General features: G+C 67.8%; 5 protein-coding genes and 2 long non-coding RNA genes across 7 annotated transcripts; 3 read left to right on the plus strand and 4 right to left on the minus strand.

The window, feature by feature from the left end:
• Positions 1–6: 6 nt before the first annotated feature.
• LOC146420584 (uncharacterized) lies at positions 7–1349 on the plus strand. Its single transcript, XR_014849102.1, has 3 exons — positions 7–136; positions 501–623; positions 708–1349. It is a non-coding gene; the product is annotated as an uncharacterized LOC146420584 (long non-coding RNA).
• A 68-nt stretch (positions 1350–1417) lies between these two features.
• LOC146420585 (uncharacterized) lies at positions 1418–2345 on the minus strand. Its single transcript, XR_014849103.1, has 2 exons — positions 2139–2345; positions 1418–1742 (listed from the first exon to the last, which is right to left on the minus strand). It is a non-coding gene; the product is annotated as an uncharacterized LOC146420585 (long non-coding RNA).
• Positions 2346–2542: 197 nt separating this feature from the next.
• On the minus strand, positions 2543–4781 carry LOC146420586 (cyclin-dependent kinase 4-like). Its single transcript, XM_085048105.1, has 5 exons — positions 4736–4781; positions 3835–4115; positions 2971–3106; positions 2727–2894; positions 2543–2581 (listed from the first exon to the last, which is right to left on the minus strand). The coding sequence occupies exons 2-5, from the start codon at positions 4044–4046 to the stop codon at positions 2543–2545; spliced, it is 555 nt and encodes a 184-aa protein (XP_084904231.1). The 5' UTR covers positions 4047–4115; positions 4736–4781.
• Positions 4782–5527: 746 nt separating this feature from the next.
• LOC146420587 (25-hydroxyvitamin D-1 alpha hydroxylase, mitochondrial-like) lies at positions 5528–11608 on the minus strand. The gene is made up of 9 exons (XM_085048110.1): positions 11107–11608; positions 10008–10198; positions 8610–8806; positions 8138–8344; positions 7453–7610; positions 7170–7375; positions 6566–6647; positions 6229–6477; positions 5528–6146 (listed from the first exon to the last, which is right to left on the minus strand). Exons 1-9 carry the CDS (start codon positions 11350–11352, stop codon positions 6033–6035), a joined length of 1650 nt encoding a protein of 549 aa, XP_084904236.1. The 5' UTR covers positions 11353–11608; the 3' UTR covers positions 5528–6032.
• A 631-nt stretch (positions 11609–12239) lies between these two features.
• LOC146420588 (tRNA (guanine-N(7)-)-methyltransferase-like) lies at positions 12240–14938 on the minus strand. The gene is made up of 6 exons (XM_085048109.1): positions 14733–14938; positions 14268–14398; positions 13963–14147; positions 13341–13454; positions 12780–12881; positions 12240–12437 (listed from the first exon to the last, which is right to left on the minus strand). The coding sequence occupies exons 1-6, from the start codon at positions 14828–14830 to the stop codon at positions 12309–12311; spliced, it is 759 nt and encodes a 252-aa protein (XP_084904235.1). The 5' UTR covers positions 14831–14938; the 3' UTR covers positions 12240–12308.
• A 2127-nt stretch (positions 14939–17065) lies between these two features.
• LOC146420589 (EEF1A lysine methyltransferase 3-like) lies at positions 17066–18916 on the plus strand. The gene is made up of 3 exons (XM_085048107.1): positions 17066–17373; positions 17837–17948; positions 18439–18916. Exons 1-3 carry the CDS (start codon positions 17092–17094, stop codon positions 18909–18911), a joined length of 867 nt encoding a protein of 288 aa, XP_084904233.1. The 5' UTR covers positions 17066–17091; the 3' UTR covers positions 18912–18916.
• A 517-nt stretch (positions 18917–19433) lies between these two features.
• Positions 19434–22254, plus strand: LOC146420590 (elongation factor Ts, mitochondrial-like). Its single transcript, XM_085048106.1, has 6 exons — positions 19434–19529; positions 19932–20063; positions 20494–20622; positions 20708–20815; positions 21168–21252; positions 21690–22254. Exons 1-6 carry the CDS (start codon positions 19488–19490, stop codon positions 22118–22120), a joined length of 927 nt encoding a protein of 308 aa, XP_084904232.1. The 5' UTR covers positions 19434–19487; the 3' UTR covers positions 22121–22254.
• The last annotated feature ends 1869 nt before the right edge of the window (positions 22255–24123 follow it).

Consider the following 24123-nt stretch of genomic DNA (forward strand, 5'->3'; position numbering starts at 1 on the left):
GGCGCGGGGGGAGCTGCAGCGCCGGCTGGGCTGCTGTGGCTTAGGGGAGCCCCCCGGGACCCCCGGGACCCCCAGCCCTTCCCCGCTGAGCCGCCCCGGCCTGGAGCCCCCCTGGGAACCCCAAAACTGCCCCGCTGTGAGTCTGGGGTGTGGGGGAGGGAGGGAGGGGGTTTGGGGACCCCTCGGGGGAGGCAGGATGGGGTTTTGGGGCTGACTGGGGAGTTGGTGGGGTTTGGAGATTCCTCTTGGTATTGGGGCGTTATGGGGGATTTGGGGACACCCCTGGGGGATTTGGGGACACCCCTGGGGAGTCTGGGTGGGGAGGGTTGGGTTTTTCGGGGGGAAATGGGGGGTTTGGGGTGTGCTGAACCCCCCAGGAGGGTCCCACAACCCCTCCCACTGCTCTGCTGTGTGTCCTGGGGCAGTGTGGGGGTTTGAGGACCCCCGGGGTGGGCAGGGGGTGTTGGGGATCCCCCTGACCCCCCTGTTTCCCCCCCCAGAGGTGCCAGTTCCCCCCGGGGGGAATCCCCCCGTGCCCCCCCTGCGCCCCCCAACTGCTGCAGCACTCGGACCAAGCCCTCAAGATTTTGGGGGGGGTCGGCCTCTTCTTCAGCTTCACCGAGGTACTGTGGGGTGTGGGGAGCCGCTGGGGGTCTCAAGGGTTTTTGGGGGGATCACACAGCCCCCCAACCCCCTGTTTCTTGCAGGTTTTGGGGGTCTGGCTCGCCCTGCGGTTCCGGAACCAGCGGGACCCCCGAGCCAACCCCGGTGCCTTCCTATAGTGGGGAACCCCTGGGGGCACAGACCTGGGGGGGTCCAGAGCCCCCCAAACGCTGACCAGCTGCCCCCCCGCGGCCGCATGAAGCACTGGGGACAAGGACACACCCCCCCATCACGGGGTGACCCCCGAAAGGGCTGCAGCCCCCCCACACCGGCAGGGGACATGGGGCAGAGTCCCCCCACCCCACAGGGTGACATCTCCCAAACTGGTTTGTACTGGTCATTCAGACACCCCCAGCCCCACCACGGTGTGTCCCCCCCCAGGTCACCCCCAGAGTGGGGAGGGACACCCAGGGCAGGACCCCCACCCCAGTCTGACCCTCCCAAACTGGTGGGCTCCCCTCCCCCATAGAGTCACCCCCTTTGGGGTGGGGGGGCTGAGGGGTCACCACCCCCCCAAATCCAGCAGCTCCCCCATCCCACCCCCCTAAACTGGTCTGTACTGTTTACACCACGAGTGGGACGAGTGACCCCCCAGACCCAATGGGGGGGAGCAGGGGTGTCACCTCCCCCTGCCGCTGTCACCACGGGGTGTCACTTGTCCCCTCCCAATAAACACACAACACTGACCGTGGCTCAGGCTCATTTTGGGGTGTCCCCAAGTGCCCCCCATCTGTCCCCAGTGACTCAGGACACGCAGGTTGGGGGGGGCACTGCCCACACCCCTTTATTGGCAGCAAAATGGGGGATCCCAAAAACTACCCCTCTGATAACCCCAAACCCAGCCCCAGTGCCCCCGGGGGGTTCAGGGTTTTTGGGGGAGCACCCCTCACCCCCCCAGTGGGAGAGGTTAGGGGGTGTTTTTGGGGGGTGTCACCCCACAGTTCCACCGTGCAGCTACCCTGGGGGAGGTCAGGGGTGATTTTTTGGGGGGGTCACCCCTCAGCCCCCCCCTGCAGGTATTGGTGCCCCAAGGCCTCGTGAGCCGAAATTCGCTTGTGGGGACTGAAGGTCAGCAGAGCCTGGGGCAGGGGACACGACAGGACAGCGTCAGGGACATGGTGGGGACACGACAGGACAGCGTCAGGGACACGGTGGGGACACGGTGGGACGCCCTCCCTCCCCCAAAGGGCTACAGAGCTCAGGGGGCTGACAGGGATGTCCCCCCCCGGTGTCCCTGATTGTCACTGCTCAACACAGCATCCCTGTGCCCCCCATGTGTCCCTGATTGTCCCATGTCCTGCCGTGGTGTCCCCTCCACTGTCCCCATGGGTCCCTCAGTGTCCCTGTTCCCCTACCCATGTTTCCCCACCACAGCATATCCCCATGTTCCCCCCAGTGTCCCCCCACCACAGCAGTTGTGTCCCCATGTTGTCCCCCCCACCAAAGCCCCACCAATGTCCCCATGTCCCCCTCACCAGCAGCAGCTGCTCCCCACTGTCCCCAAGCTCAGGGACTTCCCCCCGAGGCTCCCGGGGGGCGCAGGGGGCGAAAGCTTCCCTGGGCAAAGCCACGTCCTGCGGCCACTCGTCCTCGTGGGGCAGCCCGATCAGGCTGGGGGGGCACAGGGGGGGAGGGGGGCTGTGACACTGATCCCCACCCCAAACAGTCCCCAAATGGGTCACCCCACTGCCAGCACCCCACCCACAACTGTCCCCCCATAAAAATCCCCCCCAGGAGATCCCTGCTGTGACCCACAGTGACCCACAGCACCCACCCAGAGCAGCACCTCAAGGACACTGCAGTGTGACCACAGTGTCACCCTGTGACCCACAGCTCCTGGGGCTCATGGCCACCATCACCTGATGCCACCTGAGACCCCTCAGGACCCGTGGCCACCCAGGCCCACGGCCACCTGGCTCTAGGGCCACCCAAGACCCTCAACTCCTGGGGGTCACTGCCACCCCAACCCGTGGCCACCAGGACCCCAAACTTTGAGGATTTCCCAGTCCCAATCCCACCGTGACCCCCACCCAGCACACACCCCCACGCCCCCCAGGACCCACCACGGGGGTCAGGGCCATGTGGCAGCTGTAGATCCGGGCCAGCCCGAAATCGGCCACCTTGAGCTGCCCAGCGCTGGTCACCAGGACGTTCTGCGGCTTGAGGTCGCGGTGGACGATGCTCTGCGTGTGCAGGAAGTCCAGAGCGCGCAGGAACTGCCGCATCAGGTCCTGGGGGGACAGGGGGACACGGGGTCAAGGACATGCCAGCACACCCCCCCAGGGTCTGGGGACCCCCTGCACCCACCTTGATGGTGTCGGGGGGCAGCCCTGGTGGTGGCACCTTCTCCAGGAAGGTTTTCAGGTCCTGCTCCACGTGCTCGAACACCAGTGTCACCTTGGCCTCGTGAGGGGTGTGGGCGCTGGCACACACATCCATCAACCTGGGGACAGGGGACGTGCTGGGGGGCGTGGGGTGGGACAGAGCCCACGGGACAGCTGGTGGGGCTCTGGGACACACATTGCTCCCTAACCCCATTGCTGTGCCCTGGGACCCCTATCACTGCCCTGGGGACTCCCATCTCTGCCCCGGGGTCCCCACCCCTGCTCTAGGACCCCCATCCCTGCTCTGGGTTCCTCATCCTTGCTCTGGAACCTCCATCCCTGCCCTGGAACCCCATCCCTGCCCCGGGGTCCCCAACCCTACTGTGGGACCCCATCAATTGCTCTGGGGTCTCCATCCCTGCTCTGAGACCCTCATCCCTTCTCTGGGATCTCCGCTCCTGCCCTGGGACCCCAACCCTGCCCTGGGACCCCACCCCTGCCCTGAGATCTCCACCCCTACTCTGGGACCCCATTGGTGCTCTGGGACCTCCATCCCTTGCTCTGGGATCTCCATCCCTGCCTTACTACTCTGGGACCCTCCATCCCTGCCCTGAAACTCCCATCCTTGCTTTGAGACCCCCATCCCCACTCTGGGATCTCCATCCCTCCTGTGCGACACCCGTTCCTTGCTCTGGGGTCTCCACTCCTGCTCTGACACCCCATCCCTGCCCTGGGACCCCATCCCCGCTCTGGGATCTCCATCCCTGCTCTGAGACCCTCCATCCCTGCCGCCTGCCCCACGGGGTGTCCTGGCAGGGCAGCCCCCCAGGCCCTCTCGGGCTCTCACCGGACGATGTTGGGGTGCTCGAGGTGCTCGAGGCGCCTCAGCAGAGCCACCTCCCTGACGGTGCTGGGGGGCAGCCCGGCCCCCCCCGTGGCCACCCGCACGTTCTTCAGCGCCACGAAGCGCCCGCTCAGCCTGTCCCGCGCCTTGAACACCGTGCCGTGCGCGCCCACGCCCAGCTCGGCCACCGGCTCGTACTGCACCTCCTGCGCCATCCTGGGGTCGCCGAGACCCTCAGGGACACCCCGGAACCCGCCCGGTACCCCACAGCGAACCGCGCCGGCCTGGGGGGCTCCAAGCGGGCGGTGAGACCCCGGGATGCTCCTGGGGACATCCCGAGCACCCCACAGCGGCTGGCATCGCAGTGTCCCCCAGCAGCACCCAGTGCACCGCAGAGAGACCCCCCAGTACCCCAAACCCCCCAGCACCGCACCCCAAATTCCCCATCTCGGCACCCCCAGACCCCCCAAACCTGCACAACCAACGGGATCCCCGAACACCGCACACCGCCTGGCATCCCAGTGTGCCCCCAGTAGCCCCCAGCACCCCCCAGGGAGAGATCCCCCAGCACCCCAAATTCCCCAGGGAGAAACCCCCCAGCACCCAGTGTCCCATATGGAGAAACCCCCCAGCACCCCACAGGGAGAGACCACCGCCAGCACCGCAGAGCCCCGAGCCCCGCACCCCAAACTCCCCATCTCGGCACCCACCCTCGCGACCCCCAGCAACCCCAAACCAGCCCCCCCGACCCCCCAACCCCGCACAATCAATGGGACCCCCCCTCTCCAGCCCCCCGCGACCCCCGGGCGCTGCCCCCTGCCCCCCCCCGGCCCGCGGGGGTGTCCCCGGGGTTGGGGGAGGGGGTGCCAAAGTTGGGGGTTCCCGGGGGTACCCCGGAACTCACCGGGCGGCGCGCGGGGCAGGGGGAGGGGCGGGGGCGCCGGAACAGGCGGGAGGGGCGAGCGGAAGGGCCGGGGGGGGAGGGGCGGGGCGGGGGGAGGGGCGAGGGACCCCCGGGAACCCCCGGGAGGGGGAGGGGCTCGAAGCCGGGAGGAGCGGGGGGCTGGTGTGGCTGTCCCCGAGGCAGGACCCCCCCTCACCTGGGCCACCCCGCCCTGCGTGCAGCCCAGGTGACTCTCGCCACCCCCCCAGCCTCGGGTCCCTCAGCGGGTGCCACCAGCCCCCCCAGGTGACACCCGGCCGCGGTTTGGGGGTGTCCAGGTGAGCTCAGGGCTGCTGAATGTCCCCAACCTCCCCTCTTCCTTGTCGCGCTCACCTGGTCCCTCTGTCACCTGAGGCTGGGGGGTCACCACGCTCCGCTGCCCCAGGGTCCCCACGAGGGTCCAGAGTCCCCTTGCTGACGTCGTCCCCTCCCCCACCTGGGACATTGACCCCCCCGTGTGGCACCGACCGGGTTAAACCCCCCGGGGGTTCCCCCGACACCCCCAATCCTTCTGGGTCACCCCAACCTCTCCCCCTCATGGTGTCCCTGTGACCCCCAACACCCCTCGGGGTGTCACCCCCTGCCCCACCCCCCATGGGTGCCGCACGTCACCCCTGGGCACACCTGGGCACACCTGGGCACACCTGGGCACCCCTGGCACACCTGGGCAGGTCAGGGCAGGTCACCTCCCCATCCCCAACCGGGAGGGTCACGGGGGGGGGGTTGAGTCACCGGGGGGGGAGGGGCAGCAGCTCCGGCAGCACCAAAATCACTTTATTGCCAATAAATAAACCCAAATCCCCCAGCGGTGGGGGGAGGGGATGGGGGAGGAGACTGCAGGGTTGGGGACACCAAAGAGTCACGGCCACCACCAGGGTTACCATGGGGTTGGGGACGCCTTGGGGTCAAGGCCACCACAGGGTTTGTGACACTGCTTGGGTCAAGCCCACCATGGGGCTGGGGCTACTGCCAAGGGCAGTGTCACTGTGGGGTCAAGGCCACTGCAGGGTCAAGGACACTGCTGGGCTTGGGGTCACCACAGTGTTGGAGTCACCACAGGATCAGGGCCACCACCAGGCTCAGGGACATGATGACATTGGGGACACTGTGTTGTCAAGGCCACCACTGGGGTCAATATCACTGGTGGTGGTGGTGAAGTCACCACCGAGGTCAAGGTCTCCCCTCTGTCCCCGGTGTCCCTGGTGTCCCCATGCCTCCAAAGTCCTCGATGTCCCCAGTGTCCACGACGCCCGCGGTGTCACCGCTCGAGGAAGCGCAGGCCGATGGGGGTGGCAGGGGCCAGCAGGGTCCGCGTCATGGGGCGCACGTGGCCTCCCCTGGGCTCTGGCCGCACCTCAAACCGCAGCAGGATCTGGGGGAGCAGGGACAGGTGAGTGACACGCTGGGGACACGGCGGGGACACGGCGGGGACACGGGGACGTGGGGACACCCACCTGCGCCAGCGCCATGTGCAGCTGCAGCTCGGCCAAGCGGCGCCCGACGCAGCTGCGCGGGCCGAGGCCGAAGGGCAGAGAGGCGAACGGGTGTCCAGGGCCGGAGGGGTGCCCAGAGGTGTCCCCAGAGTCCCCAGCTGTGTCACCGGTGTCCCTGTGGCGCAGCCAGCGCTCCGGGCAGAAGGCGTCGGGCGCCGGGAAGAAGCGGCTGTCGCGGGATGTGGCGTAGTGACAGAGGGTGACAAGGGTCTGCGGGGACACGGGGGTCAGCAGGGACAGCCTGGGGACATCTCGGGGACACCAGGATGGCTGGGGTGTGGGGTGTCCCCCTGCTCACCTGGCGGGGCACCAGGTAGTCACCGACACGGATGTCACGGTCGAGGACAACGCGGGCGTTGGCAGGGATGACAGGGTACAGCCTGCGGGGACACCGGGATGTCACTTCCTTGTCATCCTCATCCCCGTCCTTGTCTTCATCCCTTCCCTGTCCTGATCTTCACCCTTACCCCATCCTCTTCCTCATCCTCATCCTCATTCCCATCTTCCTCTTTGTCCCCATCCCTGTCCGATTCCTGTCCCCATTTTGTCCCCAAACTCATCACATCTCTGTCCCCATCCTTATCTGTCCCATCAGCAGCCCCATCCCACTCATGATCGATTCCTGTCCCTTTCCTGTCCCCATCCTGTCCCTGTCCCCATCAATCTCCATCCTTATCTTTATCCACATCCCTGTTCCCATTCCCATCCCTGTGTCCCTCACCCTCCTCATGTCCCCATCCCCATGTCCCTGTCTGTGTCCCCATTTTTTGTCCCCATCCCTGTATCCCTGTTTCTCTGTTCCTGTCTCCATCCCCATATCCCAATCCCTGTCCCCCTTCCCCATGTCCCTTGTCCCCCTTCCCATGTCCCATTATTATCCCTGTGTCCCATGTCCCTGTCACCTGAGCGTCTCCTTCACCACAGCACGCAGCAGTGGCAGCCGTCCCAGTGCGGCGGCAGTGGCAGCAGCAGTGGCACTGTCACTGTCGGTGACACTGTTGGTGACACTGTTGGTGGCAGTGGCAGCCACCAGCTCGCGGTGCAGGGCTGCCTGAGCCCCAGGGTTCCGTGCCAGCTCATACAGGCTCCAGGACAGCGTGCTGGCCACCTGGGGACACAGGGGACACGGTGACATCAGTGGCACCCACAGTGACAACAGGGACGCCCCAGTGTCACCCCCCTCACCGTGTCCACCCCGGCCAGCAGCAGCTCGGTGACGTTGCCATAGATGCTGCTCAGAGGGATGTGCTCCCGGGCCAGCAGGTCGGTGACACACGTGTCCCCCTCGGCTGGCAGCCCCCGCGCAGCCACCGCGGCCACACGCCGGTCCACGTGTCCCTTGGCTGGGGACAACAACACCCCATCAGTGCCACCGTGGCTGCGTATTGTCATTGAGTCCCTTTACCGGGGACAACACCCTGTCAGTGTCACCGCAGCCACATACCATCAAAGTGTCCCTGGGCTGCAGAGGACGATGGCATAGGACTGTCACCATGATCATGGGACATCCCTGTGACCCCACGGGATGTCTCTGTGTCCCTTGGATGTGCACATGTCCCTGTGATGATTCCCGGTGTCCCCATGTCCCCATGTGCCACATGTCCCCTCAATCAGAGGTGGGCAGGAGTGTCACTACGGCCATGGGACATCCCCATATCCCTGTGGGATGTCCCTGTGTCCCCACATGATGTCCTGGTGTCTCTGTGGAATGGCCCCATGTCCCCACAGGATGTTCTCATGGTGTCCCCTATGACCCCTGTCCCCCCTGTCCCCCCTGTCCCCCATGTCCCCCCTGTCCCTGCAGAGAGCTGGTCCCAGGCACAGCCATGGGATGTCCCCACATGTCCCTCCTGTCCCCGTGTCCCCTCACCGAAGGCAAAGAGCTGGTCCCAGGCACGGCAGAAGGCATCCCAGGGCGCAGGAACGAGGCGCAGGAGGGGACGGGGCAGTGCCATTGTCACCAGCGTCAGGGCCAGCACCGCCCCCACGCACTGGATCACACCCTCGGTGGCCGCGGTGGCTTCCCCGGTGTCCCCCAGGCAGCCCAGGCGGGAGGAGAACAGCACCCAGGAGATGGCTGTGGGGCAGAGGGGACAGTTGGGACATGGGGACACACTGGGGACGTGGAGACACAGGGGATGGGGGGACATGGGGACACTGGGAGCATGGGAGGGACCCTGGGACATGGGGACACTGGGGGACAGAGGGTGCCCTGGAGACTCGGGGGACACAGAGAGCCCTGGGGGTGGAAGGAGACCTGGGGTGCCCTATGGGGGGACACAGGGGGGTCCCTGTGGGGTCACACTTTGGGGTGTCCCATCCCCTTTTGGGGTCCCTCTCACCCTCGAGGCCGAAGCGGTTGAACTCGGTGCCGATGTCGGGGACAATCCCCCGCGGGTGTCGCCGCCGCAGCCGCTGCAGCCGTGCCACCAGCTCGGCCACCACGGTGGCCACGGGTCCTGCGAAGGCTTCGGCCGCCCCAGGGCGCAGCAGTCCCCGAGCCAGCACCCGCCGAGGTCCCCGCCACGCGTCACCCTCCCTGGGGACAGGGACACTGTCACGGGGTGTAGAGGGCAGGAGGGGTATGGGGGACAAGGGGCATGGGGAGGACACGGGGACATGTGTGGGGGACATGGGGGACACGGAGGACAGAGGGACAGGTATGGGTAGAGGACAGAGGACATGGGTGGGGGTTGGGGACACAGGTGACACCGGGCATGGAGGGGACACGGGAACACAGGGGATATGGATGGGGATTGGGACATGGAGGATGCAGAACACAGGTGACATGGGGAACCAGGAGGACACAGGGGACACGGGGGGCGACAGGGACAGGGGGGTGGTGAGGGCATGGGGGATAGGGGGACAGGGGACACAGGTGAAGGACAGGGACATGGCAGGGACAGAGAGCATGCAGGGACACGGGTGGGAGACAGGAACACAGGTGACAGGGGACACACAGAAATAGGGACACGGGGAGGGACAAGGACATGGGGGGACATGGGGCTACAGGTGGGGGATGAGGAATGGAGACAGGGGTGAGGGAGGAGGACACTGATGGGGGTCAGGGACACACAGGGTGAGGGACAAGGGACACGGGGGTTACAGGGGACTTGAATGGGGAATGGGGACATGGGGGTTGTGGGGACACAGGGGACATGGGGGATGGGGACATGGGGAACACAGGCAGGACACAGGTGGGACACGGGGGACACATTGCCCACCCAGGTGTGACCAGGGACACCTGTGGGAGCCAGCGGGTCCCCAAGGTGGGGACAGGGGGCTGCCCGGGGGGTTGGGGTCCCTCCCCCTGCCCACGCCGGGGCTGGGCTCCCCCCGGGCAGTTACTCACATCCTGCGTGGGGGTGTGGGGGGCGGGGGGGCAGGAGGAGGGGTAGAGGGGCTGAATCACGCCTGAGTCACCCCGGGCCCCCCCGCACCCCACGGATTCTTCCCGGAATGGGTGCGGGGGGGGAGCAGAGGCCCTGGGGGCACAGACACCCCCCAGCCCACGGGGGACCCCTGTGCGACCCCCCCGCCTGTGACCCCCTCCCCAAATCCCACATGCAGCCCCCAGCCCCCCATGCCAAGCCTCCAAACCCCAACCCCAGCCCACAGACGCCCCCAAACCCCCACGAGGGGGCAACTCGCAGCCCCCCTGAGCAGCCCCCAGCCCCACCATTCACAGCTCAGCCCTCCCGCAGCCCCCCACCCAATTAGCGACCCCTCCGTGCACTCACAGCGTGAGGAGCCCCCCCGGGATCCCCCGGAGGCTCCGGTGCTCCTTCCAGGGGCAGCTCAGGGATCGGCTGGGTTGGGGACCCTCCTGTCGCAGCACCTGAGCCACCAGCGCGGGGTCGGCGACATGCACCGTGAGCACCGGACCGAACCGAGCCTTCCAGAGCGGCCCGAACCGGGAGCGGCCGTGAACCTGGCGGGGACACGGGGGAGGTCACGCTGCCCGAACCGCGACCGGGCATGAACCGGGAGGTACGGGAGGGAAGGGGGATGGGGGAACATCCCGCACCGGGACCGGGCTGTCGTCCTGGGGGAAAATACAGGGGACTACAGCAGCCCACAGAGCCTTCCGCGCTGTCCTGAACGGGGAGGGTCAGGGGGAAATGGGGTCACCGGGGGTCACCCTGACCCGCACCAGGCACCAGCCTGCGGCTGGGGACACCAGGGTCACACGGTGGGGTGGACGGGTGGCCGGGGCGGAGATCCTCTGCCGCAGGGGGTGTGGGGTGGGACAGGAGAAACAGCAGCACAGGGGGAGGTCCTGGTGTCCCCGCGGTCCCACACCTGCTGTGCCCCCCCGGGGGTGACCAGGTTTTGGGCACCACTGTCCACCTTGGGATGGCACTGTCCCTGTCCCTCTGTGCCCCACTGTGGGGTGACCCCATCCCCGCTGCCACCTCCCCCGCCAGGTCCCAGCACCGACCGCGCCCGGGCTGCTCTTGCATCTGCCCAGCCCCGGGGAGCCGATCGGGGTCCCAGTGCCATCCCCCACAAATCCTGGGGACCAGATCGGGGTCTCCCAACCTCACCCAGCCCCGGGAATGGAGATCAGCGTCCCTCCCCCTCCCCTCCGCACCCCCAGGTGGGAGGACCGCGGTCCCTTCTGTCCCCTCCGAGACTCGGGGTGGTGGCACTGAGGTACGCTCTGTCCCCTCCAAGCCAGGATTGTGACACCAGGGTCCCCAGATCTCCTCCATACCCCAGGACAGCGGGACCAGGATCCCCACCCAGGCTCCACAGCAGTGGGAATGGGGTCCCCCCGCCTCCTCCAAGCCCCAGCTCAGAGACCCCGGCGTTCCCGATGTCCCCAACCCCACTTACCTGCATCTCATGCAGCCTCCGCACGCCTCCTCGGCAGAGCAGCTCGAAGATGAAGGCGGTGGAGCTCGGCCCGGGCATCTCGGCCAAGCCCCGGAGCCGCGAGGGTTCCGGGGGACCCCGGGGGTGTGGAGCGGGGGGCGGTGGAGAGGCAGCAGGGGGGATTGGGGGACCCCGGGGGACCCCCGGCTCGGGCAGGGAGTGCGACAGCAGGGCGGCACGGGCGGGCAGGCGCAGGCTGGGGGGCATGGCGAGTCGCAGGGGGCTCAGGTGGCACCAGGGGCTGAGGGAGAGTGGGAGGGGACAGCCCGGGGACCACGGAGGCGGCGGGGGACACAGGAGCAGCCGGCGGGACACAGGGAGGGGCGCAGGGCTGAGCCTCGGCTGCGCGGGGGGCTTCGGGCAGCGCCTTTATAGCGCCCACGTGCTGCCGGGCAGGCCACGCCCCCTGGGCAGAAACCCCGCCCACAACACCAAACATGGTCACAAACCCCGCCCCCTTACTCTAAACCCCGCCCCCTCACGCATTCAGCCCCACCTGCGCACTGAGCCACGCCCACCCCCGGCCGTGATTTGCATATCGAGCTCTCCGGGCCAATCAGCGCGCACGGAGCGGCAGCGCGGCCCCGCCCCCCAAAGCGCGCACACGCGAGCGCAGAACGGGGGCGCGCATGGCTCCGGGACCCCCAGAGACCCCCCGGCGACACACGGACCCAGCACCCCCGAGGGGACATTCCGGGGGTGTCCTGTCCCCACAGTGCCACTCGCGGCTCCAGCGGCGGCCCCGGTCCCGCGGGCGGGGTTAGTCCCACCGCAGGTCCCTTCGGGAGCACGGAGGGACACACGGCTGTCCCCCCCCGCCCCAGTACCGGATTCCCGGGAATTTCCGCCTTGCACCACCGGCCGGGCCGGGCGGGGCTGCCGGAAAACCCCCGGATGTGTGTGTTTGTCACTGCGTCCCCCACCGCCCCGGGGCTTTCTGCGATGGGGAAACTGAGGCAGGAACTTCATCACTGGGCGGTGGGAGGGGACAATTGGGAGGGGACAATTCCCGGCAGCCTCCGTGGGGTGGGGGAGGGGCGTGTGACCCACCCCCCCTCCAAGGGAGGGTTTGGGGGAGTTCAGAAAAACCAGGCTTTGTCCCCAAATTTTTTACATTTTATTACAAAAGGAGCTGTGCGAGGGAGGGGTCCAGCCCCCCCAGGTCAGGGTCCCCCCGGGGGGGGGTCGGGGCGGCGGCGGAACACGGCGGTGCAGGGGGGGCGCCCCGCCCGCTGGGCCCTCTGTCCCTCCTCTGTCACCGAAGGCAGCAGTGGCACCAGCGGGTCTGCGGCCTGGGGGTGCACAGGGGGTGACACAGGGGACATCCCGGGGACAGCACAGGGGCGTCAGGGACACCCCAGTGAGCCCCACACTGCCCCTCCATTGTACCCCAGTGCCACCCCACTGTGCCTCAGTGCCCCCCATTAACACCCAGTGTCACCCCATAACCCCCAGTGCCCCTAATATTCCCCCATACACTCCTGTGCCCCCAGTTGCCCCCCAGTGCTCCCCCACATCCCCCAGTGTCCCCCCATTAGCCCCCAGTTTCCCCCACTCAATCACAGTGTCCTGCCATGCTCCTCAACATCCCCCAGTTGCCCCCCAGTTGTCCCAGTGCCCCCAGTTGCTCTCACCAGCTGGGCGGGGGGCAGGGGCTCAAACAGGGGGTGCTCCCCAAAATGCTGCAGCATCCACTGGTGCAGCTCAGGCACATCTGTCACCGTGTACACCAAGCCCTGGGCACCCCAAAAACACCGTGACACCCCAGCCACCCCTGGGGCCACACCAGGCCTTGGGGGAACTGCAAAACCAGGGACACCCCAAAACATTTCCCCTGCACTGTGTGTACTTTGGGACACCCTGTAACCTCGGTGACACCCCAAAAAACCCAATCCCAGAAGGGCTGGATCCCCCTCTCCCCAATAATCCCTGAGGATTCCAGGGGAATTTGGAGATCCCTGGGAGTGCTGGGGAGGTCAGGGGGAATTGAGGACCCCCGGGGGGTGACAGGGGGAATTGGGGACCCCCGGGGGATGACAGGGGGAATTGGGGACCTCAGGGGGGTGAGCAGGGACTCCCCAGGGGTGCAGTACTCTGCCAGCAGTGCAGGGAAACAGGGGGGAGCCCCAGGGGTGTCAGGGGGCTCTGGGGTGGGTCAGGGGGTTTTGGGGACCCCCGGGGGTTTGGGGACTCACCCCGGGGCGCAGCACATAGCCGTACTCTGCCAGCATGGCAGGGCTGATGATCCTCCACTTGTGCTTCGTGCGCTTGAAGTGAGGGTCAGGGAACAGGAAGAACAGCTTGGAGAGCTGGGGGGCAACGGAGGGTCAGGGGGTCAGCACCCCACTGGCACTGCTCCTCCCAGACCCCCAAACCCCACGAGGTGAGTGCAGGTTGGCTCAGGGCAAGGGGGACAGCAGGGGGGCTTGGGGGTGCCATGGGGAGGCACTGGAGGGTGGTGGTCCTGAGGGTCCTCACGGGGGTTCCAGGGATGCTGTGGGGTGCTAAGAGGGTCCCAGAGGGGTGCTGAGGGTTAAGGGGTATTCAGGGGTGATCAGGGCGTTTTAGGGTGTCCCGGGGGTCTCAACTGGGTCAGTGTTTCAGGGGTTCCCAAGGATTTGGGGCAAGTCTCAGGGCAGGTTCAGAAGACACAGAAGTTTCAGGGGGTGTTGAGGGTGGTGGTGTGGGTTTTAGGGGATCCCAGAGAGGTCCCGGGTTTTGGGGATCCCGGAGAGGTCCCGGGTTTTGGGGATCCCGGAGAGGTCCCGGGTTTTGGGGATCCCGGAGAGGTCCCGAGTTTTGGGGTCCCTGTCTCACCTGCGCCCTGCGGAAGAAGTGCGGCAGGTGTTTCATGGCGTTTCCCCTCACGCACGCCACGTTCCCGAAGCGGCCGGGCTGAGCCGCCCGCAGCGCCCGGATCCTGGCGCGGGTGAACGCGGCCACCTTGCCCCGCAGCTCCAGCCCCAGCGACAGCGTCTGCGGGAAGCGCTCGGCCAGCGCCACTGCGGGACAGGGCGGGACAGGGCGGTCACACCCCGCGGCACCCCACCGCCCCCCTGCCAGCGCCCCTCCGGCCCCCTGCCCACCCTCAGCCCGCAGCCCCCGCGGCCCGCCGTGCTCACCCAGCAGCCCCCCGTAGCCGCACCCAACGTCTGCGAACTCCACGCGGGCCGGAGCGCTCCCCGGGGGCGCGTCGGGCGGGAAAAAGGTCGGGAACAGCGAGGCCCAGTCCATGTCCTGAGGGCGGGGCGGGCTGCGGGCACCGCGGGGCTGTTACCGGCCGGGAACCGGAGCGGGAACACCGGGGGGGACACCGGGGGGACACCGGGAGGGACACCGGGGGGGACACAAAGGGCGGGGGAAGTGGGGGGTGTAGTCCCCCCTCGGTCGGTGTGACCGGGAGGGGATGGGGGGTGAGGGGGCTCCAGCCCGGTAGTTCCTGGGGCGGTCAGGTTACCGGCGGGGCCATGCCGGGATCCCGGGCCGGGCTGTGCCGGCGGGGCGCTGGGCAGCCCCGGGACCGGGCCGGTGTCACCGGGGGGGTTCCGGATGGGTACCGGGCGGCTCCCGGGGGTCCCCGCACTCACTACCGCAGGGTGTGGTCAGCCAGCGGGTTCGAGTGCGCGCGCTGCCGATAGTAGCGCTTCTGCGGCAGAACCGCGGCCTCCTCCTCCGCCGCCGCCATGGCAGCACCGTGCGGCGCGGCGCTGTGACGTCAGGGTGCGGCGCGGGAATGTGACATCACAGGCAACCTGCCAGCGCGGCGCGGCCTGCCCGAGTTCACAGCGCCCCCTGTCGGCCCAGTGCTCCCAGTGCTTCCCAGTGCCTCCAATGCCCCCCAGTGCTCCTAGCGCCCCCCAGTGCTTCTCAGTGCTCCCAGTGCCCCCCAGTGCCTCTCAGCGCCCCCATAACACCCAGCCTGGCACTCTCAGTGCTCCCCAGTGCTTCCCAGTGACCCCCAGTGCTCCTAGTCCCGCCAGCACTACGAGTGCCCCCCAGTGCCCCCAGTATTCCCAGTCCCCCCACAGTCTCCCCGTGCCGCCAGTCCCACCAGTGACCCCCAGTGCTCTCCAGTGCTCCCAGTTCCCCCATGCCCCTACTTCACCTCTCCTGCCATTGTCCCCAAGTCTCCCCAGTCCCTGCCAGTGTCCTATCCCTCCAGTCCCCCCAGTGCCCCCAATGCCCCCCAGTCCTCCCAGCACCCCCCACTGTCCTCAGTCCCTACAGTGTCCCCAAGTTCCCCCAATCCCCAGTCTCTCCAGTACCCCACAACCACCCCAGTCCCCCCCAGTGCTCCCAGCACCCCCAGTGCTCCCAGTTCCGTCCCTCCCCTCCCCTCCCCGGGCTCTTCCCGCTCGGGGCCGTTTGGGGAATTCGGCTGCGGCCAAGCCGGGGGCGATGTCTGGAAACCCCCGGGGCTGTGGGGAGGGCCGGGGGGTGTTGGGGGTTGAGCAATGTGGGGCCAGACCGTCCCGTCCCGTCCCGTCCCGTCCCGTCCGGGCTTCCAGGAACGGCGCGGGCGGCGCCGGGCGGGGAGCGCCGGGGCGGGGAAGAGGCGGGGGGACTCAGGGATCGCCTCCTCCCGCAGCCCCCCAGGGCGCCCCGACCCCCCCAGGGCGCCCTGACCCAGCGCTGACCCCCGGGGGACACCAGGGCCACCATTAACCCGGTGACGCAGGCGGTGACGCGGCTGCCCGGGGGGTCCCGAGCGGGGCCGGGGGGAACCCGAGCGCTCGGGTTGTTCATTACTCCCCCGGGGTCACCCCTTCCCCCTCCGGTTACTCGTTATCCCGGTGATCCCGGTGATCGCGGGCAGCTCGGGGGGCACCGGGAACGGGGCTGGGACACTGGGAGGGCACGAGGGGGAGATAGATGGCGTTGGAGGGGGAGGGTGCGACCTGGGAGGGGTGGCACGGGGATGGGGGGTGGCACTGGAGGAAGGCTGGCACCGTGTCCCCTTCCCCGGCCAGGGAGAGTGGGACAGGGACACTGGGGTGAGCTGGGGCAGGGCGACACAGGTGAGGGACATGGGGACACAGGGGGACAGAGGGGGACAGGGGTCTGGGGACAGCAAAGCCAAGAAGTGCATAAAGGAACATGAGGGACACAGGGACACCAAGGACAGGGACACACGACCAGGGACATCATGGCCAAGGCCACCAGGGCCAGGGACACCGGGATTAGGGACACGGGCACGAGCAGGGACATGGACAACAGGGACCAAGGACAAGGTGAGGCACACAGGGCTAAGGCCACCCGGACCAAGGACAATGGGATCAAGGTCTGTGGTGATACTGGTGGCACTGGTGTTGATGGGACAGTGACAGGAACAGGGAAGGGACAGGTGGTGGCATCGGGAGGAATCCCTGGAGGGACTGCTGGGGTGAGATGGGGACAGGGCTGGGTGTGGGGTGACACTGGGGACACGGATGGGGAGACAGGGGACAGCAGGGATGGGGCAGGAAAGGGGCTGGGACTGGGGGTGACCACGGCTGGCCTGGGGACATTGGGGACAGAGCAGGGGACATTGGGATGGGAGAGAGGACACCAGGATGAGGCAGGGGACACCAGGGCCGAGCCCAGGGGTGCTGGGGAGGAGAAAGGGGACACTGGAATGGGCAAGAAACACTGCGGGGACTGGCCTGGGGACACCAGAGATGGAGCAGGGGACACCAGGACAGGACAGGTGACACTGGGAGGGACCTGAGGATGGAGCAGGGGACACGAGGACCCAGCCGCGGACACCAGCATGGGGCAGGTGGCACTGGGGACACCGGGATGGGGGAGGGGACATCAGGGGACATCACGGGACATCGGGGGACACCAGACCACCTGGGGACCAAGCGGGTGCCGTGGGCGTGGCCCCATCAACCCTAGAAGGGGCGTGGCTTCACTAGCACTGACCAATCAGGTTCGGGGGCTCGGCCTGGCCACGCCCCTTCCACCATGGCGGCGCCCGGGAGCCACGTGGGCGGCGGGGGGGGGCGGGAGGAGGAGGAAGAGAAAGGGGAAGGGGAAGAGGAAGAGGAAGGGGAAGAGGAAAAGGAAAAGGAAGAGGAAGAAGAGCAAGAAGGAGAAGCGGCGCTGCGGGCTGTGTTCCCCCGAGACCCCGCGCTGTTCGCCGAGTTCTTCCCGGAGCAGCGGCGGTTCCGGCTGTGCGGGAGAGTCCTGCGCATCGCCGAGCACCACGGGCCGCGGCTCGGGCTGGCCGGGGCTGTCTGGGAGGCGGTGAGCGCACCGGGGGACACCGGGGGTGGGGCGCTGGGGAGGGCTGTGGGTGACATCCCGGGGGACACCGGGGAACACCGGGTGATGGGGAAAGCAGGGAGATCCCGAGGGTAGGGGGATGTCGAGGACACCGGGAGAGAGGGAGGTGACATCCCGGCGGTACTGGGAGTGATGGCGAGGGGGACACGGGATGATGGGGTGGCAGGGGATCCCGAGGGAGACACACTCGATATCCCAAGGGTACCGGGAGGGATGAGCGATGGGAGACCCCGGGAGAACCGGGAGTACCGGGCGGGGTGAGGAAAGTCCCGGGGACAACGGAGGGGTTGTGACATCGCGGTGGAGGGATGTGACTTCGTGTGGATGGTCTGGGGTTGGGCGTTGTCCCTACGGATCCCCGGTCAGGGGGACTCCTGGGTGCCCCGCAGTGTTGCCCCCCCCAGTCCCTCTCTGTCCCCTCCAGGCCCTGTCGCTGTGCCGCTTCCTGGGGGAGCAGAACCTGCAGCTGGCGGGGCGGCGGGTTTTGGAGCTGGGGGCCGGGACTGGCATCGTGGGCATCTTCGCTGCCATGCTGGGTGCGGGGGGACCGGGGAGGCCTGGGGCGGGGAGGATTCATGGGGTTGGGGGAGAAAATTCTGGGGCTGGGGGGGAACATCCTTGTGGTTGGGGGTTATCTGTGGGCTGGGGGGACACCTATGAAAAGGGTGGGGACACCTGTGGGGCTGGGGGGCACCCATGGGTTGGGGGGATCCCCATTGCCCTGCCCAATACAGAATATGAAACTGGTGTGAGCAGCTCTCGAGTTTATTAGGATGTGGGGAGTCCAGGGGTGGTGAATCCCCACTTTAGAAAGGTTTATTGGGGTCAGGGGGCTCCGGGGAGGCTCTGGGGAGGTCCAGTGGGGGTGATCATCACTGACTCGGGGTTTTTCGGGATGTGGGGAGGGGTTTACTGGGATCTTGGGGTCACCCGCACTCTGACCCGGGGTTTATTGGGGTCTGGGGGTCACAGGGGTACTCAGGGGGTCCACAGGGTTCCCCGCTGACCGCCGCGCTCCCGGTGCAGGGGCGGAGGTGACGCTCACGGACCGTCCGGCGGCGCTGCCGCAGCTGCGGGACAACGTGCGCCGCAACTTCCCGGGGGGCGCGGGGGAGCCGCGGGTGCGGGCGCTGCGCTGGGGGCGAGACCAGCGCCACTTCCCCCCCAAATTCCACCTCGTCCTGGGCTCCGACATCGTGTACGACCCCCAAGCCTTCGCCCCCCTCCTGGGCACCCTCCGGCACCTCGTTGTCCCCCCCGCCCAGGCTCTGCTCAGCGTCCGCCTGCGGGGGGGCGACGCCGGGACCTCCCACTTCTTCCGCCAGATGTTGCCCCCCTTCTTTCGGGTGCAGCTGCTGCGGCGGGAGCCGGAGGGTGACATCGAGATCTACGCGGTGACACCCCGGGAGGGAGGGGGAGCCCCGCTGGATCAGGGGAGGGGGGCGCTCCCCATCCTGGGGTCTCTCACGGGGGGCTGGGGGGCTCCGGACGGGGATTAAAAGGTCCTCAGCTCAGCCGGTTGTGTGTGATTTGGGGGACAGGAGGGGTTTGGGGTGGGGTGTGTTTTGGTGCTGGGTGGGGGGGGCGGCTGGGCAAGGCTGGAGGGTCTCTAGGGTTGGCAGAAGGTCAGTGGGGTCTCTATAAGGGTCGGGGGGCTCTAAAGGGGCCGGGGGGTTTATGGGGCTGTGCAGGGATGGGTCAGGACTGGGGGTGCTCTATAAGGACCAGGAGAGGTCTGTAGGGCTGGAGGGTCTCTAGGGTTGGCAGAAGGTCAGTGGGGTCTCTATAAGGGTCGGGGGGCTTTAGAGGGGCCGGGGGGTCAATTAGGGTGTTCAGGGGGCGGTCAGGGCTGGGGGAGCTCTGTAAGGGGGTCTGTAGGGCGGCGGGTCACTCGGGCCGGGGGGTCTCTGTACCCCGAAATCTCGGACCGGACGGCTCGGCTCGCTCCTCCCCAAATCCCGCCCCAGCCAATCCCGCCGCTCTGACATCGCATGACGTCACACACGCACAGCCAATCCCCGCGCTCTGACCCGCTCCGGCGCCGTGACGTCAGTGGCGCGCCGAGGCAGGCCGGGATGCAGCGCGCGGCGCTGGGCGCGCTCGGGGGGGCGGCGAGGGTGAGAGAGACCGCCGGAGCGACCCCCACCCTGGAGCCCACCAGCCCCACCTCCCCATCCCGGAGCATCGCCCCGCACCGCTCGGGGCCTTCCCGCCGCTTTCCCCGTGACCCCCCCGTACCGGACAGTCCCCGGGCTCCCCCCGCCAACCGGGACCCCCCCGAGCCCATCCCGGGATCCCCATTCCGCACCCACCGGGACCTCCCCGAGCCCATCCCGGGATCCCCATTCCGCACCCACCGGGACCTCCCCGAGCCCATCCCGGGATCTCCATTCCCCGCCAACCGGGACCCCCCAGATCCTCCACCCCTCCGGACCCCTCCCAGCCCCCTCCCCCGGCCCGGCTCCCCCCCCTCCCGGCTCCGGGGGTCCCGGTGCCGCTGACCGCCGCTCTCCCCGCAGGCCGCCCCCAGCCGCTGGTTCAGCGCGGCACCGCCGGCGCTGCGGGAGCTGCGGGAGCTGCGGGCGCGGACGGGACAGCCGGTGATGCGCTGCCGGGAGGCGCTGGAGCGGGCGGGGGGCGACCTGCAGCAGGTGCGGGGGGCTGGGGGGAGGCAGGGAGAGGACAAGAACCAGGGGGTCACCTGTGGTGGGCGCAGGACCGAGGAGGAGGTGGAGGGGGGCAGCGGCAGGACTTGGGGGTCCTGGGGGAAGTGGGCGGGGGGTGGAGGGCAACCCAGGGAGGCACCGGGGTGGGTGGAGAGCTGTGGGGGCACAAAACCCGGGGAGGGGGGAATGAAGACCCCGGGGAGGGCAGGAGAGGGGGGATGAGTAGGGGGAAACTTGGGGGGAACTCTGGGGGGTCCTTGGGGCAGCTGAACAGAGCAGGCTCATCCCTTGGGGGGCTGCGGGGTTGGGGTCTGCTCTGTGTCCTCCCCATGTCCCCCTGTGCCGAGGCTGGAGGCGAGGGGCAGTGACGGAGGGACATGGGGGTGACCCTGTCCTGTCCCCTTTGTCCCCCCAGGCCGAGGCGTGGCTCGAGGCAGAATCACGCCGCCGGGGCTGGGCCAGAGCTGTGGCCCCTGGGGGTCGCCGGGCACGGGAGGGACTCGTGGGGGTCCTGAGCGAGGGCTCAGCCGCCGTCATGGTGGAGGTGAGTAACCGGATCTGGGGGGAAATCCCACTTTCCCCAGGGGGTCTCCATGTCCCCAGGAGACACGTGTCTCATGTCCCCTCAGGTGAACTGCGAGACGGATTTCGTGGCAAGGACCCCTGACTTCCAGCAGCTGGTGGAGCTGGCAGCGAGAGGAGTGCTCGGGCACTGCCAGGGGGCATCAGGCACCAAGGTGGGGGGCTGGAGGGGTGCTGGGGGGATTGTCAGGTGTCAGGGGAGCTTTGGGGTTGTGGGGGATTTGGGAATATTGGGGGCGTTTGGGGGTTGGGGTAGTGCAGAGGGTGTTGGGTTGTTCAGGAGTGTTGCTGTGCCAGCGGTGCTGGGGGTGCCAAGGGTTTTGGGGTGTTGGGAGAGAGTTTGTGGGTCCGTGGGGGTTTTGGAGTGCTGGGGGAGGGTTTGTGGGTCCCTGGGGGTTTTGGGGTGTTGGGGGAGGGTTTGTGGGTCCCTGGGGGTTTTGGGGTGCTGGGGGAGGGTTTGTGGGTCCCTGGGGGTTTTGGGGTGCCTCCCTGACCCCTCCTCCCCAGCACCTGCTGCGAGAGGATGAACTGGCCCAGCTGCGGGCAGGGGACAGCGGGGACCTGCTGAGTGACCACCTGGCACTGGCTATGGGTGAGTGTGAACCTCAGTGTCTCTCCCAGTACTGCCCAGTCTGCCCAGTGCCCTTTCTCTGCACACCCCAGTCTGCCCCCTCGTCCTTTCCTGTATGTCCCAAACCCCCTCAACTCCAGTGATGCCAAGTAAGCACCCCAAAGCCTGTCAGTACCCCTGGGACTTGCTACTGCCCTGCTGTCACCCCCAGTATCCCAAAAACCTGTGCCCCCAGTGCCCCCAGTGCCCCCAGTGTCCCTTCCCTGTCCTGCTGCTGGCTGGGGCAGAACCCCTGGGTGGTCCTGGGGCCCAGGAGGTGCATTGGGGAGCTCTGGGCTGGGGGGCAGGGTGGTCCATGACCCTTTTCAGACAGTTCTGCTCTCTGTGAGGGTTCATGACCACCCTCCCGTTTTGGGGTGCTGACCATGACCATGACCATGACCCCCCTCTCCCCACAGGCCGCCTGGGCGAGCGCCTGGCGCTGCGCCGGGCCGGGTGGCTGCGGGCCCCGGGGGGCTTTGTGGCCACCTACGCTCACGGCTGGGTGCCCCCCGGTCCCCCCGTGGCCATGGGCACCTATGGGGCGCTGGTGGCCTGTGGGGGGCCAGGCCAGGGCCCCCCTCCACCCGAGCTGCAGGAGCTGGGGCGCAGAGTGGCTCAGCACGTGGTGGGAATGGCGCCCACCAGCCTGGGGACCCCCGAGGACGAGCTGGGGGGTGACACGGAGACACGGCTGCTGGCACAGGGGTCCCTCCTGGAGCCGGGGGTCCCCCTGGGGCGGTACCTGCGGGAGAGGGGGGGACTCCAGGTCTGGGACTTCCTGCGCTTCCAGTGCGGGGAGGAAACCCCCCAGGAGTCCCCCCAAGAGCCCCCTGCCCCTCCAGCCTGAGGGACTTGGCTCAGGGGGGGTTAGCCCATGCTGGCACCCCTGGGGACAAATCACCCCCCACACCAGCCTGGGGGGCAGTGTGAGCCTCCCCCAAAATTTGGAGGATGAGGCTGAATAAAGGTGCAGAGGAACTAGCTTAGGTGTTTTTTTGGGGGGAGGAGGGGAAACCCACCCCCCCCACCCCCTCCCCTGGGCAGGTGTGCCCCCCCTCCACAAGGACTGCTCCCCAACACCCCCAAACCTTCTCCTGCCCCCTCTCCCGCTCCCCTGCTGGTGTTTAATGACAAATCCATACAAAGTGGCCCTTCTGACCCCAAGGACCCTGCACCCCAATGTGGGGGAGAAGAATGGGGGGCACGGGGGGGGCACAGCTGGTACCCGATTGGGTCTGTGGGGTGTCCCCATTCCGTCCCTGACACCCCCCGGGTCACAAGGGACATGGGGTGAGTCACAGGGAGGGGTGAGGGACAAGGGGCACGTGGGGACAAGGGAACAGGTGGCTGGGGGGGATCAGCAGTTGGGGGCGACAAGGGGAGATGAGGGCAGTAGGACGGCGGTGGAGGGAACACGGAGGTGGCAGGAGTTGGGGGACAGCGGTGAGGGGTGACACGGGACCCGAGAGAAGCCGGTGGCCCAGGGTGGGTGCTCTGGCTCCCCTCCCCCCACGGGACTGCTCCCCCCGTTTGTCCCCCCCTCCGTGACGTCACTAGCCACCTCCCGGGACAAGTAACCGGGAACAGGCCGGGCTGGAACAGCCTATCCTGGATTACTTGAACCGGGCTGCGGCCGCCGATCCCCCCGGCCATCCCCCGACAGCCCTCCCGTCCCCCCGTCCCCCGGGTCCCTCCATCCCCCGGCCGCTCCCGGGGCGTGCTGTCACTGTCACCGCCCGCTCACGGTGTCCCCGGGGGCGGGGTGCTTGGGGACACCCCAGCCCCACAGTGTCCCCGCACCGCCTGCAGCCCCCGGGAGTGGCGGGGGGAGGGAGGGAGGGAGGGAGGGCGACATCAACAGGAGGGTGACAGCGACGGGGGGACACGGCGGGAGGACACCCGCGCTGCCCGGTGCATCTCCCGGTGACCACCTCCCCCCGCCCCCCCGTACCTGCCGCTCCCGCCGCCGTTCCGCCCGGGGGGGAGGGGCGGGGTGTCCCCGCTCGGGGCGGGGGAGGGGCGGGGGGGCCGCGCGCGCCCACCGGAGGAAACGGGGCCGCGGCGGTTTCGAGATCCCCGGGCCGGGCGGGGAGGGGGAGGGGCAGCCGCGGCCCGCTCGCGCCGGGATTTTGGGACGGGCGCGCGGAGGGGGCGGGGCCTGGGGAGCCTTGAAACGGGCGGCGAGCGCTGATTGGCCGGGCGGGGAGGGGGCGGGGGCGCGGCGCGGGGATTGGCTGGGCGGGGGAGGGGGCGTGGCCAGGCCGTGTTTACATCTCGCGGTGGGGCGGGGCGTTCCCAGGCCACGCCCCACGTGGAAAAGGGGCGTGGCCTGGGCGGGGCGTTCTTCAGCCGCTTTTCTGCTCGAAATATTGTGAAATCATTAGTTTTGGTAAATAAGACGGAAAGCCCCTCCCTCCCCCCCCGTTTAATTATCAGAGAAACCCCCAAATTTCTTCTGTTTCAACCCTCAATTCCTTCTGTTTCACCTCAGTTGCACCCATTTCACCTCATATTCATCCCGTTTCGTACAAATCCCTTTGGTTTCTCCAAAATTCCTAGTTCCCCCCAAAATAAATTCCACCTATTTCACCGCAAAACTGCTCCTCTTTCACCCCAATTTCCTTTTATTTCCCCCACATTCCTCTGGTTTTCCCCCAGTTTTCCACAGAGGAATTTTTTTTTCTTGTCTTTTTGGTTGTTTTGGGTTTTTTTAAGGAAAATCCGTGGGGAAAAAAGAGGAATTTGGGATTTTTTTAAGGAACATCTGGGTGAAGGAAGAACACCGAATCCGGCGGGATGAGAGCATTACTGCCAGGATGCCCGGAGGGATTGATTTCAGATCCACCGGGA

The sequence above is a fragment of the Lichenostomus cassidix genome, unplaced genomic scaffold, assembly GCF_008360975.1.
Source record: "Lichenostomus cassidix isolate B80296 unplaced genomic scaffold, HeHo_3.0 HiC_scaffold_749, whole genome shotgun sequence".
In the NCBI taxonomy this organism is placed as follows: domain Eukaryota; kingdom Metazoa; phylum Chordata; class Aves; order Passeriformes; family Meliphagidae; genus Lichenostomus; species Lichenostomus cassidix.